This window comes from Palaemon carinicauda, chromosome 1 (genome assembly GCF_036898095.1).
Source record: "Palaemon carinicauda isolate YSFRI2023 chromosome 1, ASM3689809v2, whole genome shotgun sequence".
Taxonomy (NCBI): Eukaryota; Metazoa; Arthropoda; class Malacostraca; order Decapoda; family Palaemonidae; genus Palaemon; species Palaemon carinicauda.
Genome location: NC_090725.1, coordinates 252088200 through 252109420, shown reverse-complemented (window position 1 = coordinate 252109420; position 21221 = coordinate 252088200). Strand labels below are relative to the sequence as shown.

The following is a 21221-nucleotide window of genomic DNA, read 5'->3' as shown; positions in this document are numbered from 1 at the left end:
CCTGAGGATCCGAACCACGTTCCAAGAGGGAGTTCTTAGCTCTGCCTGGGGGAAAGTAAGCTCATAGCTGCATATGAGCAAAGAAAGTTCCAATGAGGAGGATATATTGACTCCTTTCAGTCTAAAGGCAAGACTCAAGGCTGAGCGGTAGCCTTTGACTGCCGAGACCGAGAGAAGCTTTTCTTCCCGAAGGTATACAAGAAACTCCGCTATGGTTGGAACAGAGGCATCGAGGGGAGAGATACCCCTTCCACGACACCAACCACAGAAAACTGACCACTTCGCCTGGTAGACCCCCTCTGTGGATCTCCTGAGGTGTCCAGCTATTCTTTTCGCAACCGGTTGCGAAAAGCCTCTCTGTGGGAGGAGGTGCTGGATAGTCTCCAGGCGTGAAGTCGAAGCGAGTCTATGGCTCTGTGAAAGATGTTGGCATGTGGTTGTTTGAGGAGGTCGTGTTGTGGAGGAAGCTCCCTCAGGATCTCCGTGAGGAGATGCAGAAGGTCCGGGAACCATTCTGCGTGATGCCATAGCGGAGCTATGAGGGTCATTTGCAAATTGTTGCTTGCTCGTACCTGGTTGAAGACTTTTCTCATCAGACAGAACGGGGGAAACGCCTAAGTGTCCAGGTTATCCACCGTTGTTGAAAAGCATCTTGCCAAAGAGCTTGGGGATCCGGGACTGGGGAGCAGAACAACGGGAGCCTGAAATTCAGGGCCGTTGCGAACAGATCCACTGTCGGGGAACCCCACAAAGTCAGGACTTTGTTGGCTATCAGAGGATTCAAAGACCACTCGGTGCCAACTATCTCAGTCGCTCAGCTCAGCTTGTCTGCTAGCACATTCCGCTTGCCCGGAATGAAGCGAGCTGATAAGAGTCATCGAGTTGTCTTCTGCCCATCTGTGTATCTCTACTGCAAGATGGCACTGCTGCTGCGAAAAGGTACCGCCCAGTTTGCTTAGATAAGCTACTACCGTGGTGTTGTCGCTCATCAGCACCACGGAGTGCCCCGCCAGGACCTGATGGAACTCTTTGAGGGCCAGAAAGGCTGCCCTCATCTCTAAGAGATTTATGTGCTGGTACCTTTCTGTTTCGGACCATTGGCCGGAGATGTAATGGTGCAGTACGTGAGCCACCCACCCTTCTTTTGATGCGTCTGAAAACAGTATCAATTCCGGGGGAGAGATGAGAAGATCGACCCCTTTGCAGAGGTTCGACTCCGCGAGCCGCCACCTGAGGTCCGACTGTTCCTCTAGCCCTATGGGGACTAGGTGATCCCAGGAATCGGAGTGCTGTTTCCACTGGGATTTTAGTCGCCACTGGAGGGATCTCATCCTGAGGCGACTGTTGGGGACCAGTCGGGTCAGGGAAGAGAGGTGACCGAGAAGGCGAAGCCAATTCTGCGCCGGGAGCTCTTCCCGACTGAGGAAGACCTGTGCTATCTCCCTCAGTCTCTGGATTCTTTCGTCTGATGGAAACGCTTTGTGCCTTAGGGAGTCTAATCGCATGCCTAGGTATACCAGTTCTTGAGAGGGGAGCAGTTGAGACTTCTCGAGGTTTACCACGATCCCCAGATCCTGGCAAAACCTTAGAAGCTCGTCTCGGTGGCGGAGAAGGGCCGCCTCTGAGTCTGCCAAAATCAGCCAGTCGTCCAAGTATCTTAGGAGACGGATGCAGACTCTGTGAGCCCAAGATGATACTAGGGCGAATACTCTCGTGAATACCTGGGGTGCTGTGGAAAGACCGAAACAGCACCCTGAACTGGTAATGCTTCCGATTGAACATGAATCTCATATACTTCCTGGAAGACGGATGAATTGGGATCTGGAAGTATGCGTCCTTCAGATCTAGAGTGCACATGAAGTCCAGAGGTCTTATCACTTGTCTGACTGTGCCGGCCGTCTCCATCCTGAAAGGTGTCTGTTCGACAAACCTGTTCAGGGCTGAGAGGTTGATGACTGGTCTCCAGCCTTCAGACGCCTTTTTCACAAGAAAGAGTCGACTGTAGAAGCCTGGGGACCCGTCGAGGACCTCCTGGAGAGCGTCCTTCTCCAACATGGAATGGACTTCTGCCCTGAGGGCATACTCCTGTGCGGATCCCTTCGTACAGGAGTTCAATGGAATCGGCACTCGAGTCAGTGGAGGGAGAGAGAGCGTGAACAGGATACGATACCCTGAACGAATCACCTCGACCGTCCAGGGTTCGGCCCTGTGGTAAAGCCACCTCTGCCAGCGGCTTTGCAGGCATCCCCCCACAGGTGGAAAAATGGGAGGATTGCCTGCCTTATTGGGACCGGCCTCGGCCAGATCCCTTCTTACTCTTTCCCCCACGGAAGGACTTTTTGCTGTGAAAGGCCTGCTTTGCACCCTTTTTACCCTGCTGTTTTGGGTCTCTAGCCCTTTTCGGCTGCGGGTTCTACTGTGTTTTCCGCTGTGGCTGAGAGGGGTAAGGTCTCGCTACTAAGGCCTTTTGGATGAGGGAGTCATGACTGGACTTCCTCCACCTCTCTGCCACCCGCTCAACATCCTCGGGATGGAACAAAGAATTGCCCTCGAAAGGAGCATTTCTCAGACTCGCTACTTCGGCCTGAGGGAGATGTTTATAGAGCTTTCCTGTGACGGCATCCCTCCTCTTCAGGATAGCGTTGGCCCAAAGGTTCACTACCTGATGAGAGAGGAACTCGATGGCCCGAGTGCCGGACAAAAGGAAAGTTTCCAAAGACTTCCTGGAGGACTCCCGAGACAGGTCTTTAGACCGCATCAGTTGTCCTAAGGATCCCAACCAGAAATCCAGCCACGAAGTAGCTTGCATGGCGTACTTCGCCACCTTTTCCTGGTTTAGGATTTCAGAGGCCGAAAAGGAGACAGAGAGTCCCAAGAGTTTCTCGAAGGGGGTGGCCTTCGAGAGTGCCTCTATAGAGTGGTCGAGAGGCAGCGTTGGAAGGGATTCTCCGAGGATCTCATAGTGCCTCCTCTGAAACACATACGGAGGAGGTAAGAGCTTGAAGGACGAGTTGGAGCGGAGAGAAGAGGTGGAACCAGTTGCCTGAGACACAGCCTTCTGTTTGGCCCTCTTCAGCCCCTTTGACTAGGGCAAGCTGCACTGGTTCTATGAGGTTTCCGAGTGCCATAGAACTGGTCAAGGACTGTTTCTTTTCCATCTATAGGGGCTGCTGATGGATCTGAAAGTCCATTGATGGAAATGATGCAGGCTAGAACCTGCCAGAAGGCGTGTTCCGACTCATTCCTCTCATCCTCTGTATGCTTAGGGCTAGCGGCTGCCGTAACAGAAACCCAAAGGTTTCAAGTCGCGAGAGCCCGAAGGTTCAGCGCGACGGAGACCAGAAGGCCTCCTGCTGTCAGTAGAACCTGCGGGATCAACACGACTAGAGACCGAAGACTCACGATCACGCCAGCCCGTAGGGTGATCGCCACGAGACCCCGAAGGGTCAACATGAGGACAACCAGCAGGTTCAAAAAGACGTCTCCTCACAGCCCGAGGAGGAGAACGCCCGGGGTGGAGAGGGGTTACCCACCCCTGCACTCTACGAACCTCCGGAGAGGAACGTACAACAGACTCCACCCGAGGGGGAGACTGAATAAGATCGACAGATAAATCCTCCGCAGAGGAGGAAAGTTCACCCGAAGGAGAACTACGCTTATAACAAGGTTCTCTTTCCGACCATGGAGGAGAACCTAAAGCGTAAGGAGATTGCCGATGCACAGAGGCAACCTTCTCTCGTGAACGAGAGATATGTTCCCCCGAGGGGGAAGCTCGCCTTGGAGAGAGCCCTGCCACCGCCCCTGGTGGGTTAGCTAACTCCTTGGCGTTGGAACCAGACCCAAGGTTTGGCAAGGAACAGGCGCTCCCTGGAGGAAGAGAAGGAGCCGACACACTGGGGGAGCCGTCATCCTCGTCTATCCCCCAGGGTTGACCTGGAGTCACAAGCGCTGCGCTACTGCTCGACCGTACCCCGGAAGGGCCTGGTCGAGGATTAGCTTCGGGCAGAGATTTGGGAGTAGAAGAAGTAGAAGCCCGCGATTTCTTCGATTTCGAGGAAGACCCCGAAAGTGAAGATTCGCGTTTAGACTTCTTCTTCTTACGCGCAAACCTCTCAAACTGGGAGGCAGGCCACTCCCTACAATCGGAACAGGTGTTGTCCCGCGAACACTGAGTTCCCCGGCAAGCCGGGCATAAAAGATGTGGGTCTGTCTCCAAGGACGACATGAAGGTGCCACAGCAGCGGCCCTCAATCCCAGGACATGTCCGCATAGCGGGACAAACATACACACAAACACATTTAAAAGAAAAAGGAAAAGCAATAAAGCCAAGGCAGGTTGTTAATGGGAGAGAGAGACGGCACGTCTACACTCTACCGAGCCAAAAGTAAAAGTGGTTACTCAACCGACAGGTGTGAGTGAGCGAGGTGGCTAGTCTTACCCAACCCCCTCCTGCTAACTAGTGGATGGGGTAATTATCCCTCACTAAAAATGTCTTGGCTGGTTTTCAGCGTTGCCGAAAGTAATACCCTAATAAATAGCGAAGATTTGTATCTGTGTCAGAACAAATGCAAATGTGTAAAAAACCAGGTAGGTTATTCATTTTATGTACTGTGCTGTATTGTACATTAAATGGTCTACTGTTAAAAATATGAGTGAGTTAAAGAAAACAGGTTTTTTTACTGTATGCATGATAGAAAATGTACTCAACTACAGTATAGTAAGGGTAACATTAATAAAGTATATACAGTACGTACGGCACAGTACTGTATATTCAGTTTATGTACAGCATTATACTGTACGTATTGTGTTATGGTAGTTTGTTAATTGGTGTTCATGAGCCACATTCAGTATAATTTTCTGGAAAAAGTCTTCAATCTATTTTTAAATGTATCTAAATTGTTTATAATATTTGTTTTTATGTTATTATGCATTTATATATCAAAATAGGCAGTTATAAGCATTTTTAAATGAAGTTTCATGTATTCAAGGTTTTGCTCTATTCTGGTCCCTAACCTCTGCGATTCCCACAGGAAAGTCCACCATGGCTTCCATATAGATTATCATTATCTGATGGTAAAATGACAAATTCGGAGATAATTTGTATTTTTCCTAACCATACAAACCTTAGCTATTTACATAGGGTATTACTTTCGGCGTAGCTGAAATGACGAGCCATTAGATTTTTAACGAGGGTTAACTACCCTCTCGCTAGCTTGCGAGGGGGTAGGGGAGGGGTAGCTTGCTACCCCTCCCCCCCTCACACACCGGTGAACTGCTTCACTTCGCTTAGAGGTAGGACTTGCCTTGGGGGACAGGGCTGGCGGGCAAATATGTGTAAATAGCTAAGGTTTGTATGGTTAGGAAAAATACAAATTATCTACGAATTTGTCATTTGTTCCGTAACCGAAATACAAACCACGCTATTTACATAGGGTGACTTACCCCTTAAGAAGGGTGGAAAGTCTCCAGCCTACTGGCTTTGGCTTTACCCGGGGACTCAGAATCCGAGTGAGCAGCACTTCGAGAAAAAGAGTCCCTGCACCTCGCAAGTTCCTTGCTCCGCAAGGAACGTGCGGCCTACATAAGCTTGTGTGTGGAGGGAAGGAGTGTGACTTGTCCTAAGAAGTCGACCTGAAGTCCTTTAGCTGGAATTATAGGCTGGGACGTTCCCAATACCACCTCGTCAGGGTATGGGGGACGCGACAGTATGATCTTAATACTGTACTAGGAACACAAGGAAGCATGGTTTACCTGCAGAGGTTTGAGGTCAGCTATGCAGAGAACCCAGGATGCTGCTTTCCCCAGGAGAGGGGAGGATGAAGAAAGAAGTAAGGGCCAGACATACTTCTTCCGTTCATGCAGTCTAAAACCGGGTAACAATGCCCTCAACCTTCTGCTACCTATTCAATAAGGAGCCTGAGGTTAGACCAGCTGTTGTGTAGCCACCACAGAGCGATAGAAAACGTATCGCGGCTCCTGTGGGTCACGTCCTGCAGGTAGTGGGCTGTGAAGGTCGTTTGACGCTTCCAGACTCCAGCTTGTAGCACCTGCGTCACAGAGTAGTTTCTCTTGAAGGCCAGGGACGTTGCGATGTATCTGACATCATGTGCTCTAAGGCGACGTGATGGAGGAGGGTCTGGATTCAGGGTGTGATGGATGACCCTTGAATCCAGGCTGAAAAGGCATCCTTGGAGACCCTCCTCTCCGTCCTTCCTGTGCTCCCAAACAGGGCTTGCACGTGAGGACGAACTGCAGCTATTCTTTAAGACAACCCCTCCGACTCCTTACTGGGCATAGTAGGAGAAGGTCTGGGTCATCTGTTACAGAACAGAGACTCGAAATCCTGAAGGAGTCGAACCAAAGGTCCGGGACGCCAAGATTTTGAGTCTAGTAACCAACTCAGGGACGAACCTGAACGTTACCTCCCCCTATCCTCTTGAATGGGCGACGTCGTACGAGAGACCATGATGATTGCTGACACGCTTGGCCGAGGCCAGAGCGAGCAGGAGCACCGTTTTCCAAGACAGGTGACAATAGAAGCCTGGCGTAATGGTTCGTAAGGAGATCTCTTAAGAGCCTTAAGAGCCCGAACCATGCTCCATGGAAGAGGTCTCACTTCCGACTGGGGGCAGGTAAGTTCGTATCTTCGTATGAGCGAAGAAAGATCCAGCGGGAAGAAATGTCTATTCCTTTCAGCTTGAAGCTAAAGGCTGAGCGATAGGCTTTCACCGCCGAGAGCGAAAGTCGTATTTCCTCCCGCCGATAAACAGTAACTCCGTTATTGCTGGAATAGAGGCATCAAGGAGAGGGGTTCCTCTCCTACGACACCAACCACCGAAGACTCTCCACTTCGCCTGGTAGACCTCTGCGGATGACTTTCGCAGGTGTCGAGACATCCGCTCCGCAACTTGTTGCGGAATGCCTCTCTCAGTGAGGAGGTGCTGGATAGTCTCCAGGCGTGAAGCCGAAGCGATGCTACGGCTTGTGGTAGATGTTGCAGTGTGGTTGATTGAGTGGCTCGTGTCGTGGGGGAAGCTCTCTCGGGAGTTCCGTCAGGGGATGCAGAAGGTCCGGGAATTGTTCTGCATGATGCCGCAGCGGAGCTATCAGTCATCGACAAGTTGATCGATATTCTGGTCTCGTTGAGCCCCCTTCTCAACAGACAGAAAGGTGGGAAGACGTAGACGTCGATGTTGTCCCACTGTTGTAGGAAGGCATCTTGCCAGAGTGCCTTGGGGTTTGGGACTGAGGAGTAGTACAGCAGCCGCTTGAAATTCAAGGCTGCCGCGAACAGGTCCACAAGGTCAGGACTTGTTGGCTACGAGGGGGGGGGGGGAGACCACTCGGTACTCTCTATCTGTGAGGCTCTGGCCAGACTGTCGGAGAGCATATTCCTTTACCTGGAATGAAGCGAGCCGATAGGGTATTGAGTGGCGAGGACGGGAACAGAAACGTCTGCTCGTTGTCCGAGCCAAAAGCGAAGTGAAGCAGTTCACCGGTGTGTGGGGGGGAGGGGTAGCAAGCTACCCCTCCCCTACCCCCTTGCTAGCTAGCGAGAGGGTAGTTAACCCTTGTTAAAGATCTAATGGCTCGTCATTTCAGCTACGCCGAAAGTAATACCCTCTGTAAATAGAGTGGTTTGTATTTCGGTTACGGAACAAAGATCTCTTACAGCTCATTAAATACGTACTTATGCAATAAGTCTCTTATATATATTCATGAGAGAAATTCCAGTAGTGAAAATTCTCGGTCAGAAAGGAGAAAGCAAAGATATTCAAATTCCCTACTCTGATACAGCTGCACTGACTGAAGAGGATGTGACTTTGGTGTCAGATAGTGAAGGAGTGGAAACCATGATTGTTTGCTACATTGGAGCCACATGCATAACTGTCGCCGTGAAGTCCGTTCCTGTCTAGGTTCATGGCAACTCTTGCAATTACCTAAAAATCCACTTTTGGAGCTGAGAAAAACAGAAACTTGTAATTCAGCAAAGTTGCAAACAGGTCCACTAGGAAATACAGGAAAATTTTGCGGATCTCATGGAAGGAGCTTTGGTCTAAGATCCAGGACAGTCTGCTACTGCATTGAGAGAATCTTAAAAAAGTAATAGGGAGAGATATAGATTCCTCTCTCAAAGGAGCTTCATAATTGCAAAGATTACAGCATTTAAGAATTCTTGAGTAAGATCTTTTCTGGAGATAAACTGCTGTCTGGCTGTCAATGAAGATTTTTAATGTGAGAATTCCATCTTAGACTAAACCTTTTAAATGTCAGGAATGGCCCCCCAGTCCCAAAATATTTTCATACAATACAGCAAACTGAGACAACTATTTCCTGAAAACAGAGGTCTACTACGAATCTTTCCCAATCTGACTTGGATACTTAGATATTAGGAGAGGGACCGCCGAGAATGACATGGAAAGAGCCTTTTGTAAGGTCTATGGTTTGAGAATCCTTTAGGAGACACTGGGATACTGGGAATGTCTATCTAATGTGTGCCTATCAAGCTGCCCTCCTTCACACCCAATTGTCTTTCAACATAAGACTTCAGAACTGGGTCATTGATTGAAGCAGGTCACGGAAGAAATTTTTCACCATGTGTAACATCCTTTCCTTAAAAGGCTATTGTAAGACCTAAGGTGGATTTTGACATTCCCAAAAAGATCTAACCATTTGAATACCGTCTTTAGAACTCATCTTACCTTGTAAAGTTGATCACAAATCCTAGACCTTGAAGACTTGATGAACATGATTAGCGTATGTGAGGCACAATTCTCTTGTCTCTGCTTCAACCAGCCAGCCATCCAAATAGGCAACGATCTGAACTCCTTGCAGCTGCAGTACGGGTACTCCCGCCTTTTCTAGTTTTGTGAACACCCTTGGGTATATACTGAGACTGAATGGCATTACTTTGAACCAGTATGAACTCTAGCTGAAACCCTAGGTAAGGCTTAAAGTGATGAGCAATATGGATGTATCAATAGGTGTATTTGAGATTTATAGTACAGGTCCAGGCCCTTGGTGTTTTAATCAACTAACTTGTGCTATAGTCTCCATTTTGAATGCATAGCATCTGATGTTTGCTCAGAGGAGAGGGGTCGAGAATCACCATTCTATCAGTCGAATCCATCTTCAGGACTGGGAAGATTAAAATGAAAAAGTCTGCACTGGAATTTGAAAAATCTGCATTGCTCTATGGCTATCTTCTCCATCACTCTTGAAAATATTGGAGGTAATCCCAAACAAGAAGGCATTTCCCTCTGTGAAAAGTGATAGAACCTTATCTTTCCTGTCTGCTTCCTACCTTTCTTCCTCCTCTGGAAGTATCCCAAAATACACAGGGATTTTGCCTGAAAAGGTGATTGTTGCTGAGGCCTTCTACTACCTTGAGGAAATGGCTATCAGACTGGGTGGGCTGGGGTTGGGCCCTAATAAAGAGATGGTTTCTCAACACAAACAAACATCCTAGTAGGCACTGCTTGAGCATTAGTAATAGTTCCCAGTAGGTTGTTTTGTCAGTTTGCAGACAAAGTCAGCATTGAAGGCACTAAGATGAGTTTCATGAAGTCTGAACCAGTGGGTCACCCTTATACAGTACACACTGAATCCACATCTTGAACTTTGATACACTGGCCGTACAGCAGGGGCGACAATATTTCTTTGTTAAATAATCTCGTATTGGAATCCCCATTCTATCCTTTACAGGGAAGTACTTTGGGACCACAGAGTACCCTAACCACAAAAATATGCATTTTATTAGAATTATAAACTTTATATATTTAAGAAACACATGCTAAACTAGCAAATGATCACAATTTAAAAAAATAAAAGTGACAGTTTTGATCATATGCATCTATTTGTAATGCTTTTTGTTGTAAAATCTGAACTGACTGGGGTTTAGTACACAGTACTACATAAATTTTTACACAATACTTTTCAAAGTGCTTTCTTTTGTGCAAAAAGCTGTACAATACATGTTTATGATACAAATTGGGAGACATGGGGGTGGAAAGAGGATGATGAAAGAAAATTACTAACTATTTGATAAGGCTAGGGTATTGTTATCAAACAAAAATAAAGCTCGCATGATACAGATATGATGAAATCCTACGTAAGAAAATATTCCTTGGAAGTTATTTTGACAGGCAATATTGCATGACATGTCAGCATATGGAAAAAAAACACAAAATATTTTCAAAAGTCAATACTTTCTCTCACAAACTGAAGCCTGAGATAATTACGGTAACATTTAGAGGGAACTCTACACATTGCAAAAGAAAATGGTTTAATAGTAATATCCTTACCTACTCAGAGTTTTCCAACTCGATAGAATCTGATGTAGCGAATATTTATTGTTAATGGTTACTCACATTTATGGGAGACATAGCCTCTGACAAGAATTTTTTTCTTTATTGATTACTTTTCTGCAATTATGAAAGTAAACTATGAGGCTTGCAAACCGTTTGAATAAATCCTGATTAAGCAACGTTGGCTTACCTCCCACTATTATTAGCTGTAGATGAAGAATGGATACCACCCTTTGTTACTTGTAACATGTTTTCTACAATTAGGACCAGCAGAGTAGACCTGGAAAAAATTAATGAAAATATTTAGTAATAATATCCTACAATGTGATACAATATACTTACCTAATTTCTGCACTGCATTCCAATTGATATAGTTAAATAAATTCAATATCTTATACCTTATACAATAACAATCACTTTATATTAGCTATATTGTGCAAAAAAAAACATGATTCACACACTCTATTAAAAATAAATCCTTTGGTTCTGTAAGGAAGGCAACACATCCTACCTCCAGAGGACAGAGGGAGAAGAATGGATGTTAGATTTATTAAGCACAATGTAGGAAAAGGAAATATTACCTAACGACTGGTAGGAGTCTAATGGTATCTATATTTTAGTAGAAAAATAATGTCATCGAATGTGGTAACTAAAGGGGAAATAAACTAACAGAGTATGGTTTTCAAGTTTTTGAGAGAGTTCTAGATGAGAGATTGTAAAGATCTGAAAACAGCGGTAGGGATTCATGAGTGGGAGAAGGACTGTAGATACTATCATTACAGTAAAGCCGCTACAGGAAAAGAGGCTAGAGAGAAACCAGAAGCTCTTCTATGCTTTTTTATATCTAGAGAAGACTTATGATAGAATACCAAGAATACTGTAGTAATGTTTTGGTGCTTGAGGAAGAGGGAAGTCTTGGAGAAGTTGGTTAAAATGGTAGAAATGATGTAGAAAAGAGCAGTGGCAAAAGTAATAACAGCTGTTGGAGAAACATAAACCCTTGAAGTTAGTGTTGGATTACACCAGGGGTTAGCATTAAGCCTGTTTTTATTTGTGATGGCCATGAATGTGTTAAGTGAAGAGATCAGAAATGAAGAGTTGTGGAAGTTGCTATATGCAGATGATTTGGTGATTACCGCTGAAAATGAGGATGACTTACAGAGAGGCTCGTACAGTGGCAAGAGACTTTGGAGATGGGTGGCTTGAGAGTAAATGTGGAACTGAAGCTATGGTGAGCAGTAAGGAAGATACGGACAGGATAGCCATACATGAAAGTAGAGGCTCGGTTATAGAAAAGATGGAACAATTTAGATATTTGGGATCTACAGTACCATAAGGTAAGAAAGAGGATGTGAGGCTGAAGTTGAAAATATGATAAAAGCAGCCTGGAAGTGGGGGGGAGTTAGGATTGATAAGTGATAAGAAAATGCCAATCAAGTTGAAAGTAAAGATTAATCGCACAGTAATAAGATCAGTTATAATGTATGGATCGGCAAAATGGGCTCTATGACGAAAATAAGAAGCAAAACTTGAGAGATCAGAGATGAGAAAGCTGAGGTGGATTATGGGAATAGCATTGATTGAAAGATTGGAACATTAAGAAATAGGAATGGAAGGCATATTAATAATTACAGAAGTGATATGAGTGTCACTACTGAGATGGTGTGGGCACATATTGAGGATGGATGGTACAGAGGGAGTGGAGAGGGCTTGGGAGGAACTGTTAGGGGAAATAGATTGAGGGGGAGGCAGAGAATTAGATGTTGAGATAAGGTGAAGGGTGATAAGGAGAGAAAAGTTTGGTGGAAGAGAATACCTTTGATAGATGGCATTGGAGAAGCATTGTACTGGAGAGGCCATTTCAGGCAATCAACCCCTTTAAAGTAGGCATAACAGTGGGCAAGAAAAAAACATTAAAGCTCCAGGGGACCACCACTGGGCATTGCCTAAGTCACAGTTAGTGTGCCTGTCATTATGTAAAAAGCTGGATAACTTGTCTCCTATTTAAATTGCTCTCTTTACACAACAAGTCATATGATTATCAATTTTACAACATTCTTCATTTTTCAATGTTTTAGATATTTGAATGTATTCTTTTATGAAATGTAAAATAGGTGTGTAATACAATTAGTACTTGACAGTAAATTAAGTTTTATTTACCAGTTCTAGTTTCTGTAAGGGCCTACCTTCATCAATTGCTTGAAAAGTTGAAACTTTACAAAAATCAACCATCGTATTCATGGTTTTACTGACTATTCTCCAATTTAGTTTCGGTAGTTGTCTTCTTTTCTATTTACTATCAACATGATTAGGCAGTGATGTTTATTTGCGGAATTTATTTAAAAGTAATTTTTCCTTTCACTTGCCTCGAGCGTGAAGTGTATTTTGTAGAATTCTGTTTCGTTTAATTTTAGATTAAACCAATTTTATATAGATCATCAGGGAAGAGTTGTTTCAAAATAGGGATGAGTGATGTAGGTAAAAGCCAATCTTAATCTCAGTAAATGTTTTTTTTTTTCTATGAGTGATGTAGGTAAAAGCCAATCTTAATCTCAGTAAATGTTTTTTTTTTCTATGTCATCCAGCCCTGATATTATGGGGCCAAACCTCACTTCCACAAGCCTTAAGAAATTGGGTGGCTTAAAGTGCTACTTGTAATCAATGAGGATCAATAGGTAGAGGGCACCAGCTGCTGAATAAGTTATTTAAAAAAATGCTCTTTTTGGGTAGACCCATATCCCTACTCATTTGCCAAAACTGGATATTCTGCTACATATGAGGGGCTCCTTCTTAGCTAGAAATATTGCATCCCTATTCTTTCTAAGGATGAAGTGTTTATGCTTTTATCAAGATTGATGTACAGGCCTCACTAGTGTTAGAATGATCACTCAGCCCGAAAGTATTAGCAAATAGTACTCCAGGAATTTGAACAACCAGAAAACATCCCCTGTGGAAGAGGAGGTAGATTTTCCCCTCATTTCATCCTACTTAATTAATCCCGAAAGGCGACAGGGAGGAATGAAAATACACTTTGCATCTGTAATTCTGTTCCAATAACAATCGAGGTGAACTACAAAGGCTTAAAATTCCGAGGGGCCAATGGTATAGACCTGAATGTCCATCAAAACAATAAAGAACATTAAATCCACATTACTTATAACTACTAATGCTGTGGATGCACTGTCATTCAAGAGTCAGGTCAAAACCATAAACTTGTTAGATTTCCAAATATCCAGGACTGATTTCTACCCCTGGTGCTTCCCTAACCAGAGACTAATGGTCTCTGCTACAACATCAGCGTAGATCTATAACACCTTCTATAACTTGTTTCTCCTGAAGCTTCCTACCTCCTAACATAAATGTTTTGTTATTTGAGCAAGTTGATGATATCACTTTTAAAATGTTATTGATCATGTTGTTAAATTGTGTATTTTGTGTACATGATAGAGACATCACATAGTACTTTCATATATTTACATATTGCTTTTTCATCTTGAAGGGTATACAGTTTTACTGTGTAAAGGGGTTAACATTAGAAGGATCTAAAATAATTAAATAATCTCATGTTCTGTGAGATGCTTTTGAATCTGTACAGAGCAGAAAACTTTCAGAACCCTTAACCTGCTAGGCATCAGCCACATTTTATTATGTTTATTGTGATTTACTCAGTACTGCCTTTAATGTGATATGTTTACGACTTTATTTGCCCGTTTCAAGCTTTCATCCCCTTAAAAATATGTTACTTATGTAGAACATGTAGAAATATCATTTGAAAACACTCTCAGCACACCTAAGTTGAATACAGAAAAAATAGGCTATCTGGCAATGATTTTAGTAGGGAGTTTAACAACAGAAAGCTTAAATTTTTTCAGTAAGCTTTGAGATTTTTTTGTAATAATTCAATATTTTGATTATCTACAATGAGTTTGCTGAAGAAGCATATTTCTTCAGGGGGGAATTGAATAATGAGAGAGAGAGAGAGAGAGAGAGAGAGAGAGAGAGAGAGAGAGAGAGAGAGAGAGAGAGAGAGAGAGAGAGAGAGAGAGAGAGAGAGAATTTCATCAGGAGGAATTAAATGATTACTAGAAGACTTGAATATTGATAACCCATTACATGAGGAGAGCTCTAGCACTGAATCTTCCTGTGATGAAGATATTGAAAGCGCTGATTTATTTTCTAATACTGAGTGATGATAACTTTTCATTACTGAGTGACTGGAAAAAAAAGAGAGAGAGAGAGAGAGAGAGAGAGAGAGAGAGAGAGAGAGAGAGAGAGAGAGAGAGAGAGAGAGAGAGAGAGAGCACTTTGATACCTTTGTTATTGTTGCTGATATAGTAGGAAATTTATGGTTGAAGGTAAAGAAAACTCATAGGAAAAGAATACTTTTATGGTGCAAAAGCAGCAGGGTCATATTGGGGGGAGGGGTTAACAGGTTAAGTAGCACCATTCATGACCTCTACTTGGAATTTTGGAAATTCAGATTATTGCCTGTTTGTATACAAGAATGTCTATATTTCAGTTTTTTCAAGTAAACAACTTGTTTCGTGCCTAAAAAGTCCTTTTCTTATATTTACATAAGTTCATCCGGTCCCTTACACAACCCTTTTCTGACAAGTGTCCTTTTTCTTCAAGAATTTGAGGAAAAAATATTTATGGTAGTCTCCCATAAACTTAGAGAGCCTAATTTTCTATGAACAAAGCTGAAAGAGAATGTAATTTCCTTTTGTTGAGAATACTATAAACATTTGTTGCATTTCTCTAGGTTACATTCATCACATTTCTTTGTCTGCTCGTTTATATATTTAAAATTATGTTAAGGTTATACTGAACAAGGCAAAAAGTGTGAGACAATAACTAAATATGCCTAAAGCTTAAAATTTTCCCCAAAAATATGCAGACAAGAATACCGTATATTATGCTAGCACCGTCTTACTCGTGTGTGTATTTATAACGTGTAGCATATATATTTCTATATTTCAACCCTGCTTAGTAATAAAAACTCGGGGTCACGAGAGCCTGAAGGCTCAGTGTCACTAAAGCCCTGAGGCCCAGGGTCACGAGAGCCCGAAGGCTCAACACGACGAGAGCCAAAGGCTCTAGATCGTGAGAATCCAAAGGTTCTGCGCAATATGAGCCCGGAGGCCCACGGTCATGGAAGCCCAAAGGCCCAGGGTGACGAGAGCCCGAAGGCTTAGCGTAACGAGAGCTTGAAGGCCCAGGGTCACGAAAGCTCAAAGGTTCAACAAGACAATAACCAGAAGACTCAAACAGGTTTCTCCTTGCCGAAGAGGAGGCGAGCACGCCCAAGGTGAGGAGTCAGAAACTCCTCCACCCGTCAAACACCTGAAGGGGACCGTCTAGCAGGTTCCTTCAAAGAGGGAGTCTGCTCAGTCACAAGCTGGTCACGCAAATTCTCTCTCACAGACGAGAGAGATGTCCTCAAGAAGAAGGACAATGCCTCTGACTTTGCTTTCCCCCAGCCCTAGGGGCAGGAGTGTAGTCTTCGGCGTAAAACACAAGCTAGTCACAAAACGATCTCTCTAGCGGACTTTGCTTTCCCCCAACCCCAGGGGGAAAACCGCAGTCTTCGCCGACGAGATTGCAGCTGCTGATCTTCGTCGAGCAGTCAGCCATTCTCCCCGGAAGCGGGAAAGGTTGCTAAACAGCTGATGAAGGGAAGTACAGCCCAACACCTGGGGAGTTAACTCTCACTCAGAAGGGAAAGTTGTTCAAACCCTGGAAGTGGACCTCCTGGTAGCGTTCTCTGCATCCTGTCAACAAACCTTGTTCAAGTTGAAGGTCGGCATCAAGCGCTACCTGTGAAATGTAGTCAAGGCTAGTTTCTGGGTTCACCCCTTAGGGATTCCCCAACTGGAGCAGCCAAAGGAAACCAGTCATCCTTATTCCTACGCTTGAGCTTGAGGAATGAAGGCGAAGCAGAAGTGTTGCAGAGACTGTAACACTCTCGGCACAGACCTCGTCCTTGTAAGGGAAAAGTCTTAACCAGCGTGCTGATCAAGAGCTTCCACTGGCACAGGACTATGACAGGACATGTACTGAGAATCCAAAGGAACAAATGGCTCTACTATTCTACGTTGACGGGCTTTGCCGAACGAAGAACGGCATCATTGTCTGAGGAAAAAAAAAATAAAAATTACGAAAGAAAAACTCCCTCGGGAGGATTACCTAGCCCGCAGATGGGAAAGGTGTCCCCTAAGAGCACAGAAACATAATAAGGATTGCACACTCCATTCGCCGGCCGTCATTGTCGTGAAAAGGAGAGCGGTGGAATGAGAACTTTAAAAAAGAATCACAATGCAGACAATATAACTACTTGGGAGAACACTCAACCCTAGGGCGGGATGGGGTTACCCAAGGGGGAGCGGACAAGCTAAAGACTATGCACTCCCTCCGCCAATTAAGTAAGGCCATTGGCCCATTGCTGCATGAAGGGGTGTGGAGTCAAGAGCTGAAAAAGTTAAATTAAAAAAGTTATTTCAACACAATTACTGGAGAAAACCATTCAGGAGCGCAACCTAGCCCGCGAATCGAGAAGGTGTTCCCACGCAGAGGAATTGCTAGCTGTCCACGTAAGGAGGGAGAGCGGCGTTGTCAGAAAGGAAGAGTTAAACCGAAGGCAAGCTTTGGGTAGGCCACAACTGGCCTTCTTCCAAGAATTCACACGGGGATACTCCGAACGGAGTATCAACGTGATGATGAATCCAATGCGGCAGAGGCTGAGACCTCAGAAGGCCACCAGCCTACGGGTTGTACAGCATCTAAGGGGGGAAAGATTGTAAGAAAATGTTCTCCGCCCTTGAGAACCTGACACACTATGCTGTCACACAAACAGCAACATTCACTGTAAAGCCTAAATATATATAAAAACATTACAACAATGTTTTCATATATATATATATAAAATATATATATATAATATATATATATATATATATATATATATATATATATATATATATATATATATATATAAATAATATATATATAAAAATATATATATATATATATATATATATATATATATTATATATATATATATATATATATATATATATATATATATATATATATATATATATATATATATATGTATATGTATATATATATATATATATATATATATATATATATATATATATATATAGAACAAAAAACACAAGTTCAAGAATAAGAAAGAACCAAATTAATTTTAGAACAATAAAATGGCAAGTCAGATTTAAGGCGGGAGAGAGAGGCAACGTCAACTTTCAACCAAGCCAAAAACAAAGTGGGAGCTCAGCCTAGGTGTGTGAGTGAGCGGGGTAGCTAACTAACCCCCCCCCTCCCCCCCCGCTAACTAGCGGTTGGTGTGGTAATCCCTCGCTAAAATCTTTTCGCTCATCTTTCAGCTGAGCCAAAAGTAATATTGCCCTTTAAATAGCAAGGGTTTGTATAAAATTACAGAACAAATGATGATCATGACCTTATAATCCCCATACTTATGAGTATTAAAATACATTCAAATGATTACTACAAAACAAAAAATTGTTGAATCCCGTATTTCTTTGTCTGCTCGTTTATATGATTACAACTTTTATGTTATATTTATGCTAAAAGATGTATGAAGTGTCAGGGATGATAATAAAGTATGCCAAAAGAGTAAAATCTACTCAGAAAATCAGCAGATGAGAATATATTATGCTAGCGACATCTTACTCGAGTGGGGATTTGGTATATGTAGCGTATACATTTCTGGATTTGAGGGGTGGAGTTCACCACTGCTAAGTAAATAACCCTGAAATATGATGAATTTCTCTTTACAATTCATAGTGATGAGAAAAATTGCAGCTAAAAGCCAATTCTTCTAAAGTATGTACAGTAGGGTCCCGAATTACACGTGTTCTAATTACGCGATTCCTCAATTACGCGTTCGATAGTTTTTAAAAATTAAATTTCCTGTATATGCGAGGAGCATTCTAAATCCGCGAGTCAAGCACTGCGAAGCGTAGGAAATCTATTGTTTTCTTAATTGTATTGGGGGGGGGGGGGGGTGATGGTTCCCCGATGTCTGAGAAGGGGGGGGGGGAGAATGTGAGAGAAAGATTTCTGTTCAAACATTTTAAGACTAGTTTGGGATGAAAAATGTTAAGGTTTGCCCATCTGTTGTGTGAACTTGTCGCTAGGCTAGCCTAACTGTCCAACACCTATATGTATAATATTCCATATTTGTACTAATTAATTTTTATACTTACGTTGTGATTATGGTGAAAAATCCTTATTCATTAAACTTTAAATTAAAAACTATCCAATTCAACAGTGCCATTTGAAATATTGAAAAGTTTCCAAAAAAAAAATCAACAGAACAGCATCGTCATGGGAACACCTTTGTTGCTTTCGTGTGCAAGACTACCGCTATCATCCAGTAGTAGTGCGTTGTGCTCCGTTTCATCTAAATTGTTTGAAATTCTTTTATATAGTACTTTTGAAACCAAAAATCAAATTAAATAAAGACTATTTTATATCATGCTACTGCCAAACATGTCACTACAACCAAACCCATTACTTTGTTTAGTACGTTCCATCGCCGATCATAACGAACTCACTAACCAATTTTAACATCTGTCTATAGGTTAACTTTTGCGGCAAAAGATATCTTACCAGGTACTATGTAATAATAATGTTATAATTAATGTTGTTTTATTTATCCTTAAAAAATCAAAATAAATGAAATATGAGCAATTTTGTTTCGTGTTTTTTTTTCCTAAAAAAACGCCTTCTTAAAAGGAAACGTTTTTTTTACGTTTCATCGTCGATCATAAACGCATTTACTCCTGAAAGTGATATTGAAGAGCTTTTACTAAAGATGTTATTATAAATAAAGATTATAAATAGGTGGTAAAATATCTATAATTAAAGTGTAGCAGCATCAAGAAATGTTGGGGTTCGCCCTTTACATAAGAATGTACTGTACATTGGATTAGACAGAACGTAGAAAAAATCAATTAGGGAAAAATCGGTATTCGATATCCTCTTCATCAGCATCGTCAATCGGGCTTTTTATTTTTTTTATTCTCAGTCGCTAACTAGTTATAGCACTGTCAAGATCTGCACACATTCCGATAATTCACATTTGAAGGTTTTCTGGGAGAGGATGGATAGAGAAAATACCGAACTATATAAAATGTTTTTTTAACCTGTTAAGCGTCACCCACGTGATAAACCATTCACCACGATCTACTCGGTACCGCCTTCAACTGTATATTCCGTTCATGACTTTAATTGCCTTTTACAAGCCGTCAGTCTCGTGATATTACGTTTACTCGTATAGTAAGTATAGGATCACCACTTGGCAACACTCTCAGCATATGGGGACTGTGAATAGAAACTTATATGATGTCTGGCAACTATTTTTCTGAAGGTAGCTTGATGGTAAAAACTGGTTTCCTATCAGTGCGCTCGGGCGTTCATGCATAAGTGGTTATTTGTTGTTCCTTTTGTAATGAACGGTCTAAAGAGGTAGGTTATTTCTTTAGATGAAATAAATGATATTCTTGTTGAGGAATTTGATAATGATAACCTGTTTGATAATGAGAGCACTATTTCTGAATCCTCCAGTGATGAGTATATTGAAGAAACAAAGTTTTCTTTCGATGCCGAAAGCGAAAATGACTTCTCATTACCGAATGACTGGACAACGAAATTTCACAAAACTATAAAGGGAAAGGAAACGCCGAGAGAGAGAGAGAGAGAGAGAGAGAGAGAGAGAGAGAGAGAGAGAGAGAGAGAGAGAGAGAGAGAGAGAGAGAATAAAGTGGATAAATAATGTACAAATGTATGACGAACATATTTGAAAACTATACAGGAAACGATATGAAGAGAGAGAGAGAGAGAGAGAGAGAGAGAGAGAGAGAGAGAGAGAGAGAGAGAGAGAGAGAGAGAGAGAGAGGGGGGGGAGAGACTTATCCCTTTCCTTTTGTTGCTTATCCAGGCGTAAGATTTACGATTGAAGATAAAAAGAACCCATTAGAATATTCAGTATTATGTAGCCATTTGAAATGAAATAATAGTAGTATTAATTTTTTTTTTTTTTACTCAACCATTTAATTAATATCCCTACTTTTAACTATAATTACAAATTATAAGCTTAAAGAAATGATATTAACTTTGAAAAATTATCATTAGTGAAATGACCGCTCAGGGCAAAAAAAGCGTGACGGTACGTTAGCGGCAACCTGGTCCAGGGGGGACGCTTAGATGTTTTCTGGCAGAAAATTACGGTAGATTATCGTACAGCAGCCTAGTGCACACTTGCGCTTAGTGGCCGTGTTTACGTGTGGGAGTGTCATCATGGATATACAGTACTATACTGTAATTTTTAACTATTGCTAGATACTGTATCAAACCTTGAAAACCCTTTATTGTTTTTTGTATCTATAGGAAATAATTCTACATATGTTTTATATATACATACATACATACATACATACACACACACATACACACACACAGTGTATATACAGTATATATATAGCTAGAAAGCTAGAAATGGAGTGAAAAAAAATTGACGGGTAGGTTGCTGTTTGCCGCCATGATGTGTTTCGAAATATACGAATTTCCAATTACACGAGGCCTTTCATCGACCAAATTCTCGCATAATTCGGGACCCTACTGTATAATCAACCTATTTCTACACAAAAAAAGTGAAGCCTAATTTCTCAAAACATTAAATTTTCAGAGGAAAAAATAGCTACTACTTTCTTGAATGGAGGCTGATTTTTGCATGGTTTCAGTTCCAGTTTCATCATAATAGATCCTCACCAGAATGTTAGCCAAGCAAAGCAAAACACCCACTATGGTGCCCACCCACAGCAGTGGCCTCCCCAGTAAACAGCTTAAACTCACAGTCAGGGCTGG

At 42.5% G+C, this 21221-nt stretch overlaps 1 protein-coding gene across 5 annotated transcripts in view; it reads right to left on the bottom strand.

Annotated features, from left to right (window-relative positions):
• MED24 (mediator complex subunit 24) overlaps positions 1–21221 on the bottom strand; it is a 349247-nt gene that overhangs the window by 54733 nt on the left and 273293 nt on the right. For all 5 annotated transcript variants that reach the window (XM_068389049.1, XM_068389044.1, XM_068389055.1 and 2 more), the window contains one exon: positions 10498–10587. In XM_068389049.1, coding sequence (XP_068245150.1) covers positions 10498–10587 — 90 coding nt within the window. The remainder of the gene's footprint in view (positions 1–10497; positions 10588–21221) is intronic.